General features: G+C 43.2%; 1 protein-coding gene across 2 annotated transcripts in view; it reads right to left on the bottom strand.

Moving 5' to 3' along the window:
* LOC138655844 (alcohol dehydrogenase 1-like) overlaps positions 1-17,975 on the bottom strand; it is a 62,506-nt gene that overhangs the window by 10,162 nt on the left and 34,369 nt on the right. The window contains exons 1-2 of one of the 2 annotated variants that reach the window (XM_069743626.1): positions 16,527-16,650; positions 7,792-7,893 (exon numbers count right to left, since the gene is read on the bottom strand). In XM_069743626.1, the coding sequence (XP_069599727.1) occupies positions 7,792-7,893; positions 16,527-16,544 (120 nt within the window). In that variant the 5' untranslated portion in view covers positions 16,545-16,650. Of the gene's footprint in view, positions 1-7,791; positions 7,894-16,526; positions 16,651-17,975 lie in introns of those variants that run through there. The other variant, XM_069743625.1, reaches the window with a different exon arrangement.

Here is a 17,975-nt window from a genome sequence, read left to right as displayed (position 1 = left end):
TTCATTTTTTTAATGAAAGAAAGGGGGTTGATTTGAACTTTAATATTTTGTTTTTGTTTTGTACACTTTTGTACAATTTTTTCCTTTTTTTTGTACCCTCAGAGTTGTTGAATTTTACAAGCGCAATATAATGGGAAACTTTCGTAGGCCCCTATAGTAATGTATCATTTCCCTGCAATCGCATCGCAATGGGGGTTAGCAGATGGCTGATGGGAGTTTATGCATGAGCGTACTGGCAAGTAGAAAGTCTAAATGCAATGATCACAACTAGCTCCAGATGCTGCTGTTAGAGGCAAGTGCTGGTGATAAAATGCCCAGTATGCAGCAAGTTTAGCTCATGAGTCTTCTCTATTCACCTGTCATGAAATCTGTTATAAAAATATGTCAGAGGTCATTAAAAGGTTAATGAATCTGAATTGCAACACTTATATCAGCATATTTATAGAAGTGGCAGTGTTTGTGGATTTCCTTCCTATCTACGACCTTTTTAAGGCCACATTCACACGTTCAGTATTTGGTCAGTATTTTACATCAGTATCTGTAAGCCAAAACCTGAAAAGGAACAGTCAGAGGAAAAGTGTAATAGAAACAAGTCACCACTTCTGCAATTATCACCGACTCCTGGTTTTGGCTTACAAATACTGATGTAAAATACTGACCAAATACTGAACGTATGAACGTGACCTTAATCATATATAATATACGGTACTTAAGGGGAACATGACACCTGATACATACTGCCCAATCCGTGGGTAGCATGATTCAGGCACTGACTGTATGAACACAGCCAAGTATTTTGAAATGCTGTGAGGTAGCTGGATAGCTGGCTTCTTCTTGCCCGCTGCCAGTGACTGACAGGTCTATATGTGCACATAATCCAAAACCTGTTACTACAGGGAAGCGGGCAGGGGGAAGCCGCTGAGGACCCACCTGTCTGACTAGTCTACAGAGAGGTATTGGTCCCATGCAACTATTAAAATGTATTTTTCTGTGAAACGTGGCATTTCAGAATCAAACATACCTGGCTGAGATCATACTGTCAGTGTCTGATACATGCCGCCTGTGGATTGGGCAGCATGTATCAGTTGTCAGGTTCACTTTAACAGTAACCATACTACATGTTTTTGGGGTGATATTTCAAATTAATCGCTAAAAAACTGAGAATATAAGCTACAACTAAATAATTGTTATTAAAATGAGCATAGCATGTTAGGTGATGGTTCAGAATAAGATGCCATGTCTGTGTACATGAGGAATAATATTATTTCTGGCCATTATCTGAGTTGTATCTTGTTTTTTTCCAAGTTGTGTAGATTCCATCTCCAATTTATAATTATTGCCAACCTATTGTCTGAAGATTAGCTACTATGATGTCTCCCATACATTGAACACACAGACATCAGGGATTCCTGCTCTCTTGTCTCTATATAGCACGTGTTCAAAAGTAGCAGCAGCAGCATGGAGGGCATACTACAGTATTAAGCTATGAATCTGGGAATCTATCTCTGGGGTCAAGTAAACAGCAGCTGCAGTGTGAGTGTTCGATTGTCTCTCTCTCTCTTAAGGTGCAGAGAGACATCTGTTTTTCTTGTGCGAGGATTGCATCGCAGTGCATGGACTAGCCCGAAACCTCCCTTGACCTGAGCATGACAGATTGACGTATTTCTATGCAGCTGTCAAGCTCAGATTATGAGAGGTGTCAGGCCAATCCACGCACTGCACGAGAAATATGCAGGGTGGGTGTTTGGGGCAAGCAAACAAGGCAGATGCCTGTGTCTGCAACCCCTTTATTAAGTGCCCAGAGGGTGTACAGCATTACTTACAGTGAAAAATGCTGTCCATCCTCTATAGTCCTTGAGCGTCTCGCCCAAACCCCCTCCACCCACCTTCTCTCTCCCTCTCCCTGTAGTGTCAGGTTAGAAGTTGAGAGTGAGGTGGAAGGGCCGACTCACAGCACAGCAGAGGGCAGACGCCGGGGCAGGAAGATGCCTGTAGCCCTGTCTGTGTCTGTGTACCCTCCTCCACATCATGGCTGCTCCTAAACCACTGTCCTGGCATCTGCCGGGGTATGTAAATGTTTGAACACTAATGTATATGTATACTTGCCAGGTGAAGCAGCAGGACCTGGCAAGTATACATATACATTAGTGCTCAAACGTTTATATACTCCGGCAGAATTTTTGCATTCTTGGCCTTTTTTCAGAGAATATGAATGATAACACCAGAACTTTTTTTCACTCATGGTTAGTGGTTGGTTGAAGCCATTTATTGTCAAACTACTGTGTTTCTATTTTAAATCATAATGACTATCCAAAACATCCAAATGACCCTGATCAAAAGTATGAATACCCTGGTGATTTTAGCCTGATATCAAGCACAGAAGTTGACACAAATGAGTTTGAATGGCTACTAAAGGTAACCTGTAACCTGTTTGCTTGTAATCAGTGTGTGTGCATAAAAGCCGAGTGAGTTTCTGGGATCCAGATAGACTTGCATCCTTCATCCAGCTATTGATGTTTCTGGATTGTGAGTCATGGGGAAAGCAAAAGAATTGTCAACAGATCTTCGAGAAAAGGTAGTTGAACTGTATACAACAGGAAAGGGATACAAAAAGATATCCAAGGAATTGATAATGCCAGTCAGCAGCGTTCAAACTGTGATTAACAAATGGAAAATCAGGGGCTCTGTAAAAACAAAACCATGGTCAGGGAGACCAACAAAAGTGTTGTCCACAACTGCCAGGAAAATTGTTCGGCATGCAAAGAAAAACCAGAATTAACATCAGCTGAAATACAAGACTCTCTGAAAACTGTCCTGGTCATCACAGTGACATTGCTTTCCTCACGGGGAGAGTGATGTTACTCTTGGAAGTGATGAAGGATTTCTCTTTATCAGGTAATCACAATGCACACAACATGTTCACACTCCAGGCCACAAGGGGGAGTTTTCGATCCTATTCCTAGGTGACTCCCCTATATATATTGTGGTTTGGAGGGAAAGTGAGTTAGTTCCTGTCAGAGAGGCAGAGGAGAGTGCAGACCGACATAGAGTGTCAGAAGGTCTGAAGGGGCTCTGTAGTCTGAGGTACTACAACACCTTGAGAAAGAGACATACAGAAGGAAAGAACATCGTTCAGTGAGCGTGCAGGAGAGCGAAGCACAGGAGAGTGATATCAGGGGAGACCAGCTGCGAATGAGCTGCCTCTCTCTGAAGCGCAGATCACCAGTAGCCGGAACACCAAGGTTGTAAGGGACTCTGACTTACAGCAGAGACCGGCAGGAATGCTAAACTGCAAGTTACCTGTCCGCCTCAATACCCAGGAGGCACAGTAATGCATAGAGCCCTGGTCATGATAGAGATCCTCGAGTCACCTGTCATATGGGTTTGTGTCCTATCCTATATGAGGGACAGAGAAGAACTGTGAGGATCTTATCAGAAGCCATAGGCAGTAAGGGACTACAACACCACCGTGCTAGGGGAACGCTTTTATCTCCAGCTGGTAAAGGGGAACTCTGGATTCGCTTCCAAGCCGGCCGGACTCTGCCTGTCCCTGTGATCTGGTACCCTGGTCTGTGGCTGCCTGAAGTCTTCAGTAAACCAGGTAAAGAGACTGCAAACCTGTGTCCTCTTTCTTTACTGCACCATTCACCATCTTCCATCTACACAGCGGGAGCCCTTTGGATATACTTCACCTGTGGGAAGTTATACCATCTAGCTGCCATAACATCACTCCAGAGGACCCCTTAAAGCAGCATCAGTCCCTACTGACCGAATACCACAGGTGATGTCACAAACATAAACTTTATTCAATTTCCCTTTTACATGGTCGCCCAGGGCCATGGACCGGGTCGCCACCGTGACATCCCCCTGTGAACACCGGACCCGGTACTGGGTACCCCACGGCTCTGGCAGGCGACTCATCTACAATACACAAAACAGCACAGAGACAAGCCTCAAAACTTCTGGAACAAGGTAATTTGGAGTGATGAGACCAAAATTGAACTTTTTGGCCACAACCATAAACATTACATTTTGACAGAGGTCAAGGAGGCCTATGATGAAAGGAACACCATTCCAACTGTAAAGCATGGAGGTGGATTGCTGATGTTTTGGGGATGTATGAGCTACAAAGGCAATGGAAACTTGGTCAAAGTTGATGAATGCAGCACGTTATCAGCAAATACTGGAGGCAAATTTGCACTTATCAGCCTGGAAGATGCGCATGGGACATACTTGGACTTTCCAACATGACAACGATCCAAAATACAAAGCCAAGTCGATCTGTCATTGTCTACAGCAGAACAAAGTGAAGGTTCTAGAGTGGCTATCTCAGTCTTCTGACCTCAATATCATTGAGCCACTCTGGGGAGATCTCAAGCGCGCAGTTCATGCTAGACAGCCCAGTAATTTACAGGAACTAGAGGCTTTTGCCAAGAAGAGTGGGCAGCTTTAACATCTGAGAAAATAAAGAACCTCATCCATAACTACCACAAAAGGCTTCAAGCTGTCATTGATGGTAGAGGGGGCAACACATGGTACTAAGAAATGGGGTATGTAAACTTTTGATCAGGGTCATTTTGATGTTTTGAGTTGTCATTATGATTTAAAATGAGAAAACCCAGTTTGACAATAAATGGCTTCACCCAACCACAAACCATAAGTGGAGAAAAAGTTTTGGTGTTATCATTCATATTCTCTGAAAAAAGGCGAAGAATGCAAAAATTCTGCAGGGGTATGTAAACTTTTGAGCGCAACTGTACATGTGTATCTGTGTGTGTACATGTGTAGTATACAGTGTGTGTCTGTATATGTGTATATAGTATGTGTGTACATATATATAGTATATAGTATGATTGTGTATACCTATGGTGCATTGTGTGTGTATATTTATATATAAGCATGTACATACAGTATATAGTATGTGTTTCTGTGTATATTATATATGTATACTGCATGTGTGCAATATATTGTGTAAATATATGTATAAACTATATATGCATGTGATCATACTGTATATAAACTGAATGTTTCTGTGTTTATATACTTTGTATATGTGTTTGTACACACTGTATGTGTCTGTATACTGTATATACAGTATATAGTGTATGTTTCTATATTTATAAAGTACATATGATATGTGTACATTATAGGCTACGTTCACATTTGTGTTCTGCCAGGCTGCGTCGGGCACAACCGCGGCGACGCATGCGTCATGCGCCCCTATATTTAATTGAACATGGGGGGCGCATGGACATGCGTTGTGCTGCGTTTTGCGACGCATGCATTTTTTTTGCCGCAAGCGTAGGGCGCAGAGGACGCAGCAAGTTGCATTTTTTTTGCGTCCAAAATTCGGCAAAAAAGGACGCATGCGTTACAAAATGCTGCGTTTTAGCGTGCATATTGTTGCGTTTTTGTTTGCGTTGTGCGTTGCGTCTCCGACGCAACATCGCACAACGCAAATGTGAACGTAGCCATAGTGTGTATCTGCGTATATGTGCTGCATATATAGTTCTGTAATTGTAGTGTTGCTATAATAGAGATCAGCAGTTTATGTCTAATGCCCGTGTTTTATATTAGGGCCTGTTCACACAGTCTTTCTTTACTGCACCCGGTGGGTTCTGCCTGAATCCTGTATATATTGCAATTACAGGAATGGAGATCAAATGAATTCCACATGTGATGGGTTTTTTTCTGACCATGTCTGTCTGTTCCAACAGCCACAGAAACGTGGACACTTATAGACGAAAACACACAAACAGACTCTGAGGGTAGGTGCACACGATCAGTAAACGCTGCGGGTTGGATGCTGCATACTTGTGCAGCGTCCAGATGTTACAGCATAGTGGATGGAAATTCAAGAAATCCCATGTCCACTATGTGTGCAGAGATGCACGTGACTCACCGAAGAGACGGGCATGTGGCGCGTCTTTCCAGACCGCAGCATGTCAATTTCTCTTGCTGAGGTGCAATAAATCTCACCTGTGCAATGTATTGGACGCAGTGAATCCCAACGGTTCAGTGATCACAGAGGAGTCACCTGCGTTCAATAGCCAGCAGCGCTTTGGACTCAGTGGACATATGCTGCCAATCCAATTCCTGAACGTGTGCACATACCGTAAGAAAATAAATTAGACGGTCAATTTCAGAAAAAAAAAATTCATTTGCACCTTGCTTGTGTCATTGCAGTCTGTGGCTCTGTAAGGAGGTGGCGGAGGACCTCAGTACTCCCTCTCTCCTTCCTTTTTGGCTCCAAGCACTTGATATAAACATGTTCTTAATATATTGTGTTAGCATTGTTCTTAATGTATGTGCCTTGTAATTCCATTGAACTGCTTCATATTCATGTGATGTGATGTATTTGCTATGCGTGATCGTATGTAAATGTGTCTATATCCTTTCATTGTGGGGAGTTCCTCTTTAAAGGGACTCTGTCACCTGAATTTGGAGGGAACAATCTTCAGCCATGGAGGCGGGGTTTTTGGGTGTTTGATTCACCCTTTCCTTACCCGCTGGCTGCATGCTGGCTGCAATATTGGATTGAAGTTCATTCTCTGTTCTCCGTAGTACATGCCTGCACCAGGCAATCTTGTATGTTCTATGTCTTTATTGCTGTGCTGTGTGTGCCCTGGAAGGGCCAGGAGGGAAAGGATCTGCTGCCCCGCCCCAGGCTACCTTGTTACAGCCCCATCGGGGATTTATGTGAATCCTATTTTAGGGGGATTCAGGCAGAAGCGCAGTGTGAACAGGGCTAAATATACTATTGGATGGAATAGTGCAGTCTACTATACTATTCCGCTCTGTCCCAGTGCAGCAGCCAGACACGGAAACACCAGCCAGACACAGACAGGGACCAGACACGGACCTCGGCCAGACATGTACCGCGGCCAGACACAGACTGGGGCCAGACATGGACAGGGGTCAGACACGGACACCAGCCAGACACAGACAGGGACCAGACACGGACCCCGGCCAGACACAGACTGGGGCCAGACATGGACAGGGGCCAGACACGGACACCAGCCAGACACAGACAGGGACCAGACACGGACCCCGGCCAGACACAGACTGGGGCCAGACATGGACAGGGGCCAGACACGGACACCAGCCAGACACAGACAGGGACCAGACACGGACCCCGGCTAGACACGGACAGGGGCCAGACACAGACAGGGGCCAGACACAGACAGGGGCCAGACACGGACACCAGCCAGAAGACTCTCTTTTTTATAAATCTGTTGCTGTTGTCTTTCAGCATTTCTGCAGCAATTTTTTCCCTATTCAAATGAATGCGACACAAAAATGCAAGTGAAAAGGCTGCAAAAAAAGCAGAATATTTCCTGCCAACACTATAGATCAATCCAGAGCAAAAATGATTTGTGTGAACTGACACTACAGGGGTTTTCTGAGAATGTAAAAATAATTAGGATTGGGGGCCCCACTTTGAATTTTGCCCAGGACCCCAATTTGTCTAATACTGGCCGTGGAAATATGGACATCCGTCTGCCCCCTTATTCTACTTCTCACACTGCTCCTCCTTCCCTCTCAATAGAGTTTATTAGACAACTGTATTCTGACACTTCAATGAGTGGGCAGTTTATCTTGTTTTGCTCAAACTGGATTTTTGCTGTTTTTCAGAGTGAATAGTGAATAGTTGGGAGGACAAAAAAAAAATAAGTGGGGAAAGAATCAGATTTCTCTAAGATATACTACAATGTTTCATATATTTGCTTGCACTATTGATTTATAAAAAGCACGCTAAAATTACAGTGATTATTTAAGAATTAATATTACCTTTATGCGAACTTCATGCGCCTTTGGTGGTGCAACCTCAATCTCTTCAATGCTGAGTGGCTGTTTAGGTCCCCAGCACACGGCTGCTTTACATTTGATTACCTGAATGAGAAAGCATAGTAGAACTGTATTTGTGCAATGAGGGAGGGTGTGGAAGAAGGATATCAACACTCTTTATCAAGGTGTGCAGAATTATTAGACAGCTTGTTTTTCTCAGGCACAGTGGGCTAAACAAGAGATTTAACAGACTCTGAAAAGTCTGAATCACACAACCATCAAATGTTTTGTTGCAAATACCGTGTCCTAAAAAAACAAGTTGAGTGAAAAATGTGCAGATTAACTGGCAAAGATTTAAGATTTGAGAGGAATCTGGCTGTAAGCAGCTGACCAGATGCAACATGCACAAGTAACCGATCAAATGGTTTATTTCTCTAGGGTGGTGGGAAATTGTGGTAACTATAGTACTGGTGATGGTGAATAATACAAAGCAGAGTAATTACAAGTGAAATATACAATATAGCTATACAATCAATCCTCAGGTTCACTCTAACCATTACAACAACCTTTTGCTATATCTATATATATAATTGTCTAAGGGGTACTTCCGTCTGTTTGTCTGTCTGTCTGTCACGGAAATACCGCGTCGCTGATTGGTCCAATCAGCGACGGGCACAGTCCAGCCACGAATTCGCCCCTTCCTACTCTCTGTTAGTGCCCGCTCCATACTCCCCTCGTCAGCGCTCACACAGGGTTAATGCCTGCGTTACACCGCGTTATGCCGTGGTGTAACGCAGTCCGTTAACGCTGCTATTAACCCTGTGTGACCAAATTTTTACTATTGATGCTGCCTATGCAACATCAATAGTAAAAATATCTAATGTTAAAAATAATAAAAAAAATAAAAAATCATTATATACTCACCTTCCAGCGCCTTTCCCGCTCTTCGCGACTCTCCGGGCCATGCATTGAGGTCTCGCGAGATTATGACATAGTGGTCTCGCGAGACCGCTACGTCATCATCTCGTGAGACCGCAATGCATTATTGGGACGGGAGCGTCACGAGGAGCATGGCTAAACGCCTCGCCTGGATCCAGGAGCTGCCGGAAAGTGAGTCTATAACTATTTTTTATTTTAATTCTTTTTTTTAACAGGGATATGGTGCCCACATTGCTATATACTACATGGGCTGTATAATATATTGCGTGGGCTGTGTTATATACTGCGTGAGCTGTGCTATATACTGCGTGAGCTGTGCTATATACTATATTGCTGTGCTATATACTACGTGGCTGTGTTATATACTGCGTGAGCTGTGCTATATACTGCGTGAGCTGTGCTATATACTACGTGAGCTTTGCTATATACTACATTGCTGTGCAATATATTACGTGGCTAGGCAATATACTACGTGGCTGTGCTAAATACTGCGTGAGCTGTGCTATATACTACGTGAGTTGTGCTATATACTACGTGACTGTTATATACTACTTGGGCTGTGCTATATACTACATAGCTGTGCAATATACTACATGGCTGTGTTATATACTACGTGGGCTGTGTTATATACTACGTGGGCTGTGTTATATACTACATGGGCTGTGTTATACACTGCGTGGGCTGTGCTATATATTACGTGGGCTGTAATACACTGCATGGGCTGTGCTATATACTACGTGGGCTGTGATTTACACTGGGTGGGTTGTGATATACACTGCGTGGGCTGTGCTATATGCTGCATGGGCTGTGCTATATACTACGTGGGCTGTGCTATATACTACGTGGGCTGTGCTATATACTACGTGGCTGTGCTATATACTACGTGGCTGTGCTATATGCTACGTGGCTGTGTTATATGCTACGTGGCTGTGCTATATGCTACGTGGGCTATGTTATATGCTACGTGGGCTGTGTTATATGCTACGTGGGCTGTGCTATATGCTACGTGGGCTATTATATACTACGTGGCCTGTTCTATATACTATGTGGCCTGTGCCATATGCCTCGTGGCTGTGCTATATGCTGCGTGGGCTGTGCTATATGTTATGTGGGCTGTGTTATATGTTACATGGGCTGTGTTATATGCTACTTGGCTGTGGTATATTTCTCTGCTGTATCTGAGCATCATGAATCATGATATGTGTTAAAGAGGGGGGCCCACTGAGTCTCTTTTGCCCGGGGCCTTCAAAAACCTGGAGCCTGCCCTGGCTTCACTGATTGGTCATGCCCGGCCAGCCGCGAACAATCAGCGACAGGCACAGTCCGGCCGTGAATTGTCACGGAATTTGAACCACGCTTTGCTAATTGGTCGCACCCGATCAACTGAATCCTGTGTATAAATTGCATTATTCTGAAAACTTCATAAATAAACTGCATACATATTCTTGAATACCCGATGCGTTAGAATCGGGCCACCATCTAGTATTATTATAACCTTTGTGAGGCTGTGGCCTCTAATACAGCTAGGGGGTGCTGTTTGTTCTCCCAGAATGTGATGGCAGACGGATGAAGTCCATAGGTGTGCATGAGAGTTACGGATTTCCGGTCTGGGTTTTCCAGGTGGCTGAAGGCCACAGGTTTGGGTGTGTTTAAAAGCCCTGCAGTAAGGGGTATGGAGGTGTCAGGTGTCTGGCCAGGAGAGGCCAGGTGTGCGAGGTGCACATCAGTGTCAGTCTGGTGTGTGCTGGTCTGCAGAGTGCATGGAGGCCAGCAGAGCCAGCACCCAGGGCAGCTGAATAGCCTGGCACCCGCAGCGTACACAGAGATGCAAGTCGTCCATGGTACTGGTCTTGGATGTGGACAGTCATGTTGCCCGGAGGTGGATATCCTGTGCCCGTAGGAGTCAGATGTGGATAGTCCTGTGCCCGGAGGTGGATGTCCTGTACCCGAATGAGGACTAGCATGTGCAACGATTGCAAACAGGTGGATATGGTGCTCGGCTGCTATCCGGAGGATATCCTGAACTGTGTACGACTGTGTGAGTAAAGAGTCTGTAAAGAGACTGTGATACAGCAATGCAGGACACCCACGAGAACTAGTCAGAGGAGGGCTGGCGTGAGTAGTGTCTGCAACATATAAGGCTGTGTGTACAGAGACGTATAGAGACTGTGAGATGGCGTGCGGTTGCCCAGGGAAACTGGACAAGGGAAGTCTGGCCTGTTTAGGGACCGCAAATCTAAAGCCATGTGATATGCATTACTTTGAACTGGTGTAAATTGATCACTGAAGTTATATGCATTTATGTGAAGTGGACTTAATGCTGTGAAGAAACACATTAAAAGAGACTTTTGTGTTTGAATTTGTGGGTCACTGCTTCTTCACTGCGTACGATGCTACTGCAGCTTTACACCTTCTATCAGGGGTAATGATCCTGGTAGTATGAGAGTCACTCTACTGCCTCCTCCTCTAACACGGGCCCTAGTGGGGGGTTTCTGGTTCTTTCCGCTAGGCCGCAAGTCATCCTGACAAAATTTAACAAGGTTTGTTGGGGTTCCTTCTCTTCAACCGGCCCTCGCCCTGTCTGTTGTACTAACCGAGGCCAGCCTCTGTACCATATGTCAGTGCTGGTAGCAACAGCCTATTTCACTCACGCCAGGCGTCCACCCCAAAGCAGAGTTTCCTTACTTGACTGATGGTGGATATCTCTTGTACTCTATGGAATGAGGGCTGGGCCTAGGCTCTTGACTGACGCCATCTGGGCTCCGGGACTTGACCGGCCTAGTCTGGGTTCTGGAGCTTGCCTTGCGCAGGTCTGGTCTGTGGGCGTTGTCTGGGTTCCAGAGCTTGTCTGTTGCCGCCTGGGTTCTGCTTCCAGGTGCACCAAAGTCCACTGGTTCACACTTCCTGTCACGGCTTGTCACCTCGGCCTCAGTGTCTTTCTTGACACGTGTCTTGACGTCTCTTCTCTTGGTGCCAAATCTACTTAACCCCTTTTTGGCTCGTTAACCTTTTCTAGCAAGAAACTGTGTCATCAAGGTCACCTAACCCGGTACTCAATCCAGTTTTGTCTATCCTTAAATTCTCCCTCTTCCGGTCAGTTCCTCAGGGTCCTGTTTGGACAGTAGATGGCACTCCTCACTCACAAATGCCACACAGCACTGAGGATTCTCATCCTTTATGTCACAGCCTCTTACAAAGTCATCTTAAATGCATTATTCACCAGCGCTATTATATTCCAGAACTGCAACATCCCTGGAGTGCCCAGAAGTATAAGATGTTGAGTGTTCAGAGACATGGTCAGGGTATGTGGCCATACACATCCATACAGATCCATTGTATTGCTGATGAGAAAATGCCATTTTTTTATTTTATGCAACATTTGTAATGGCTTACAATATCCGGTACCATCCAGGGAATTCTAAATCTGTGGGTCTATGTGTACATTAATGTATACATGTATAAATGTGTACATTTATGTAGTATCAAAGATGACAAAATGAACTATATAGTCTGAATCCCAGACCATGTCAATCAGATTGCACACTTCGGGAGAGTTAATAAATGGGTCTGCTGGAGTACGATGCACCCAATTCATGAAGTGGCTAATACTTCCAGTCAAGGATTGGTGTACACTTAAGGAGTAGGTTACACTACCAAAATGGCATAACTTTTCATTAATTTGATGGTTGGGTGTAGCGATGCCCTATTCCACCCATGCTCTACTAATGCTCTTTACATATTGTTGTATCTGGCCAGGATTGTCATGTAAAAGTCAAACTTTGCAAATGACTGAGAAATCATACAGCTGTCACTGTTTCAGTATATTACGGGGCTAAGGGCTCATTCTCTATCCCTAAAGCTAGTGGCGTCCTAACTATCCCTGCTCCTTGGATTACTTCTGATGGTGAAGATGCCTGGACCACGTGCCTTTCTGAACTCCTAAATCAGCCCTTATTGGTCCCCTTCCCCACCTAGGGCCAGGGAAATAGGATGTTGTAGTGTATAAAGATATACAAATCAGACTAACAAGGGAAGACGTACAGGGATAAATGTAAAAACCAATCATATGCACTCACAAATAACAGAGTCAAACACTGGGAAGTAAAGGAAGGAAAAATCAAATAGGAGAGGATGGGGATATGCACACAGACAAATCACCGAGCAACACTCTTCTGAACAACACTCCAAATGCCTCCAAACGTCCTTTGCATAGCATGGAAGAGTTAATTTATATAAAGTAATAAAAGATGTTTTATCAACAACAAGGCATCTGATATGAGGCGTAAAGGTAGGACTTTTTTCAGCAGTCTATACCCTACATGCCCATATTAATATTTTAGATAGGTCAAATGTGGCGACAGATTCCCTTTAAAGAGGTTATCCACTACTTTAGCATTGATGTCCTACCTGTAGCATAGGTCATCAAGGTCTGATCAGTTGGGGTCTGACTTTTAGCACCTCAGCCGATCAGTTGTTATCGGTGTCGGCCACCGTTAGCCAGAAGTACTGGCGTTCTTCTGATAGTGGCTGCTGTACGGTACTACACATCTACCTCCTATTGATTTGAAGATGGAACAGCTCTGCAGGTGAGCACTTACAGCTGATTTCTGGCATACACACCTTAAAGGGAACCTGTCAGCAGTTTTCAGAGTACAGACATGGCCATACTGTAGGTGTCATTTTGTTGGAGAGACCCTGCCCACAGTCACGCCCTGATGCATGAATATATCATCACTAATGATGAGCGAGTGTACTCGTTGCTCGGGTTTTCCCCAGCACGCTCGGGTGACCTCTGGGTATTTATGACTGCTCGGAGATTTAGTTTTCATCACGGCAGCTGAATGATTTACATCTGTTAGCCAGCTTGATTACATGTGGGGATTCCCTAGCAACCAGGCAACCCCCACATGTACTTATGCTGGCTAACAGATGTAAATCATACAGCTGCGGCGATGAAAACTAAATCTCCGAGCACTAAAAAATACTCGGAGGACCCCCGAGCATGCATGGCAAAACCCGAGCAACGAGTACACTCGTTCATCACTACTAATAATCACAAGAATACTTCAGACAATGATTGCACAAAAACCACAAAACAAATTTCTTCACCACAGGTATCATTTTAATAGGTATCCCACTGCCAACATGGCCATTTCTGTACTTTGCAAAATCCTGCTCACTTATTCTCTTTAATGAATCGGCCCTTTCATTTTTTAGTTTAGCTTGGTATATGAAATCTATGTTTATCATTCGATTTTAAAAAGGAACCCAATTATGGAACACTCCAGGCAAAATATATAAACTGTAGTATACTATGAGCAGATCCAGAGTTCCTTGAATTCCTGTGCCACTACCCTCCCCTCCGGACCTGCACTTAGCATAAGGCTGCCGTCACACTAGCAGTATTCGGTCAGTATTTTACATCAGTATTTGTAAGCTAAAACCAGGAGTGGGTGTTAAATGCAGAAGTGGTGCATATGTTTCTATTATACTTTTCCGCTAATTGTTCCACTCCTGGTGGCTTACAAATACTGATGTAAAATACTGACCAAATACTGCTAGTGTGACTGCAGCCTAACACAACATAACTTGGCTATGGTATGAGACTGCAAGGCAGTAAACTAAATCTCTGCCCTAGGGGAAGGAAAACCCAAGATTCTATGACAATTATGAATAATTAGAATATGCAAAGAAATTTTTATGTATGGAAATTAGTACGACCCGAGTTGTGAAATATATCTGTTCCGTAATGCAGGCATGATATGAAGAATCTTGAAACTACTCCCTCCATCATCTCTTCTTGCTAAGATATAATACTAACAGCAAGTGAAGGAGAGTAGTGTTATGACTCTATACAGTCATGGCCAAAAGTATTGACACCCCTGCAATTCTGTCAGATAATACTCAGTTTCTTCCTGAAAATGATTGCAAACACAAATTATTTGGTATTATTATTTTCATTTAATTTGTCTTAAATGAAAAAACACAAAAGAGAATGAAGCAAAACATTGATCATTTCACACAAAACTCCAAAAATGGGCCAGACAAAAGTATTGGCACCCTCAGCCTAATACTTGGTTGCACAACCTTTAGCCAAAATAACTGCGACCAGCCACTTCCGGTAACCATCAATGAGTTTCTTACAATGCTCTGCTGGAATTTTAGACCATTCTTCTTTGGCAAACTGCTCCAGGTCCCTGATATTTGAAGGCTGCCTTCTCCAAACTGCCATTTTTAGATCTCTCCACAGGTGATCTATGGGATTCAGGTCTGGACTCATTGCTGGCCACCTTAGAAGTCTCCAGTGCTTTCTCTCAAACCATTTTCTAGTGCTTTTTGAAGTGTGTTTTGGGTCATTGTCCTGCTGGAAGACCCATGACCTCTGAGGGAGACCCAGCTTTCTCACACTGGGCCCTACATTATGCTGCAAAATTTTTTGGTAGTCTTCAGACTTCATAATGCCATGCACATGGTCAAGCAGTCCAGTGCCAGAGGCAGCAAAACCACCCCAAAACATCAGGGAACGTCCGCCATGTTTGACTGTAGGGACCGTGTTCTTTTCTTTGAATGCCTCTTTTTTTCTCCTGTAAACTCTATGTCGATGCCTTTGCCCAAAAAGCTCTACTTTTGTCTCATCTGACCAGAGAACATTCTTCCAAAACGTTTTAGGCTTTTTCAGGTAAGTTTTGGCAAACTCCAGCATGGCTTTTTTATGTCTCCAGGTAAGAAGTGGGGTCTTCCTGGGTCTCCTACCATACAGTCCCTTTTCATTCAGATGCCAACAGATAGTACGGGTTGACACTGTTGTACCCTCGGACTGCAGGGCAGCTTGAACTTGTTTGCATGTTAGTCGAGGTTCTTTATCCAACATCCGCACAATCTTGCGTTGAAATCTCTTGTCAATTTTTCTTTTCCGTCCACATCTAGGGAGGTTAGCCACAGTGCCATGGGCTTTAAACTTCTTGATGACACTGCGCACGGTAGACACAGGAACATTCAGATCTTTGGAGATGGACTTGTAGCCTTGAGATTGCTCATGCTTCCTCACAATTTGGTTTCTCACGTCCTGAGACAGTTCTTTGGTCTTCTTTCTTTTCTCCATGCTCAATGTGGTACACACAAGGACACAGGACAGAGGTTGAGTCAACTTTAATCCATGTCAACTGGCTGCAAGTGTGATTTAGTTATTGCCAACACCTGTTAGGTGCCACAGGTAAGTTACAGGTGCTGTTAATTACACAAATGAGAGAAGCATCACATGATTTTTCGAACAGTATAATAATTTGTGTTTGCAATCATTTTCAGGAAGAAAATGAGTATTATCTGACAGAATTGCAGGGGTGTCAATACTTTTGGCCATGACTGTAACTGCTCAGTTTTGTCACAGAAAACTGAAGGTTTTTTTCCTGAATTCTCATATGCACACGTTGCTCATTTTTTCCTTTTTTGAGACTGTAGTATGTTAATTCTTTCAGCATGTTTTGCAGATGATTTGTTAAACTGTACAAGTAAACAATGTGACAAAAATGCAACACAAACATGATAAAAATGTCCATATTTTCTGAAGATTTTTCCTGCAAACACATCAGGATGTTCAGAAGAATTTTCTTTTGCAAATCCTCAATGTGTGCACATATCCTAAGGGGGAAATCCTGGTCACAATTCTGGCAAAGTTATGTAAACATTTTATAATTCTAATGCATGAAAGATTATTACATTGTCATTTTGTAGCAGAACTAGAAGACAGAGTTGTCATTCCTGACTAACTAAGAAAACATAAATACATTACAACTACTTACCTTCCCAGCAGTAGCCATGTTCCACTTCTTTCCACAGGTCAGTGTGAATGGTATTTTTCATTTACTAAAGTACCAAATTACACCTCCCATTCCTGTCCCCCTCCTCCCTGGCTCTGTGCCTAGTACTCCTCCTAATAAAAATCAGTTATGGCTGTAGAAATGGTGATAGGGTAAAGATAAAGGACATAATATATAACAATCCTCTCCATTTACATATATTCTCCTTACCATAAATGTGAACTTTATTCACAGTAGTTAAGAACTTATAATATGTGCAATTATATAGTATATCATGTGTAAAAAACACGCTTTGTAGTTGCTATTGACATAGTACGGTCACAGTCAATGCTGGTAGAAAGCAAGGTCAAATAAAGCTGCGAGGGAAGTTATTTCTAAGCATGCAGCCAAACAACTTCTCTTGCTCCCTAGTACAATATTTAGTATGCTGTCACATCTCTTAGTAAAACTCCAACCAGATACATTCAGCTCCATTTGTATTCACCAAAATAGATCTATAAGTCCTCATAAAGTCACAAATATTACAAGATCGAATCTTTGTAGTCCATATAACATCATTAATATACTAAATAAATACATGAATATATATAGAGAAGCACAGTTTGAGATATAATTGGGAGGGAATAAGAGACAGTGGACATGTCTGATACTTTGCGCTATATTACAGTGGATATAAAAAGTCTAAAATACCAGGCTACGTAATCTAAAAATCAAATTTCAATTGGATTCAGGTCTGGGACATTCCAAAACGTTGATGTTCTCCTGGTGAAGCCATTCTTTAGTTTATTTGGCGGTATGCTTAGGATCGTTGTCGTGCTGTAAAGTGAAATTCATCTTCAGCTTTTAAGCTGATTTTGTTGCAAACATTGAATAACATTTGGATCAGTTCAAAATGTCATCCACTTTGACTAAAGCCTTAGTTCCAGCTGCCACAAAATAGCCTCAAAAGCATAATTCTGTGTCCAATGCTCTGTTTCACTGTGAGTATAGTATTCTTTTGGGGATAATGACAGTGTTAACTTAGTGCCAAACATACCTTTTGGAATTCTGGCCAAAAATTCAACCTTGGTCTCATCAGACTATAACACATTTTTCCATTTGCTTTTGGAAGACTTGATGTAGGTTTGGGCAAAACATAGCTGGGCTTGGATGTTTTTCTTTGTAAGGAATGACTTAAATCTTGCCACATTATTCCACAGGCCCGACAAATGAAAAATACCAGAGATTGTTGTCAAATACAGTACGCAATAAGTACAGTAAACCTGTCAGCAGGATTTTACTCAGAAAACTACAAACACTGTCTCCGTTATACTGATTAAAATGATACCTTGGTTGATGAAATCAGTCTTGTGGTTGTTGTTCAATCTGTATTTGCAGTTTTCAGTTATTGTGATTCTGGTGCTCAGGGGCGGAACTCTGCTTACATATGCA

Source organism: Ranitomeya imitator, chromosome 1, assembly GCF_032444005.1.
Source record: "Ranitomeya imitator isolate aRanImi1 chromosome 1, aRanImi1.pri, whole genome shotgun sequence".
Classification (NCBI taxonomy): domain Eukaryota; kingdom Metazoa; phylum Chordata; class Amphibia; order Anura; family Dendrobatidae; genus Ranitomeya; species Ranitomeya imitator.
Note: the sequence above shows the minus strand (reverse complement) of the source record. Positions and strands in the feature narration are given on the sequence as shown.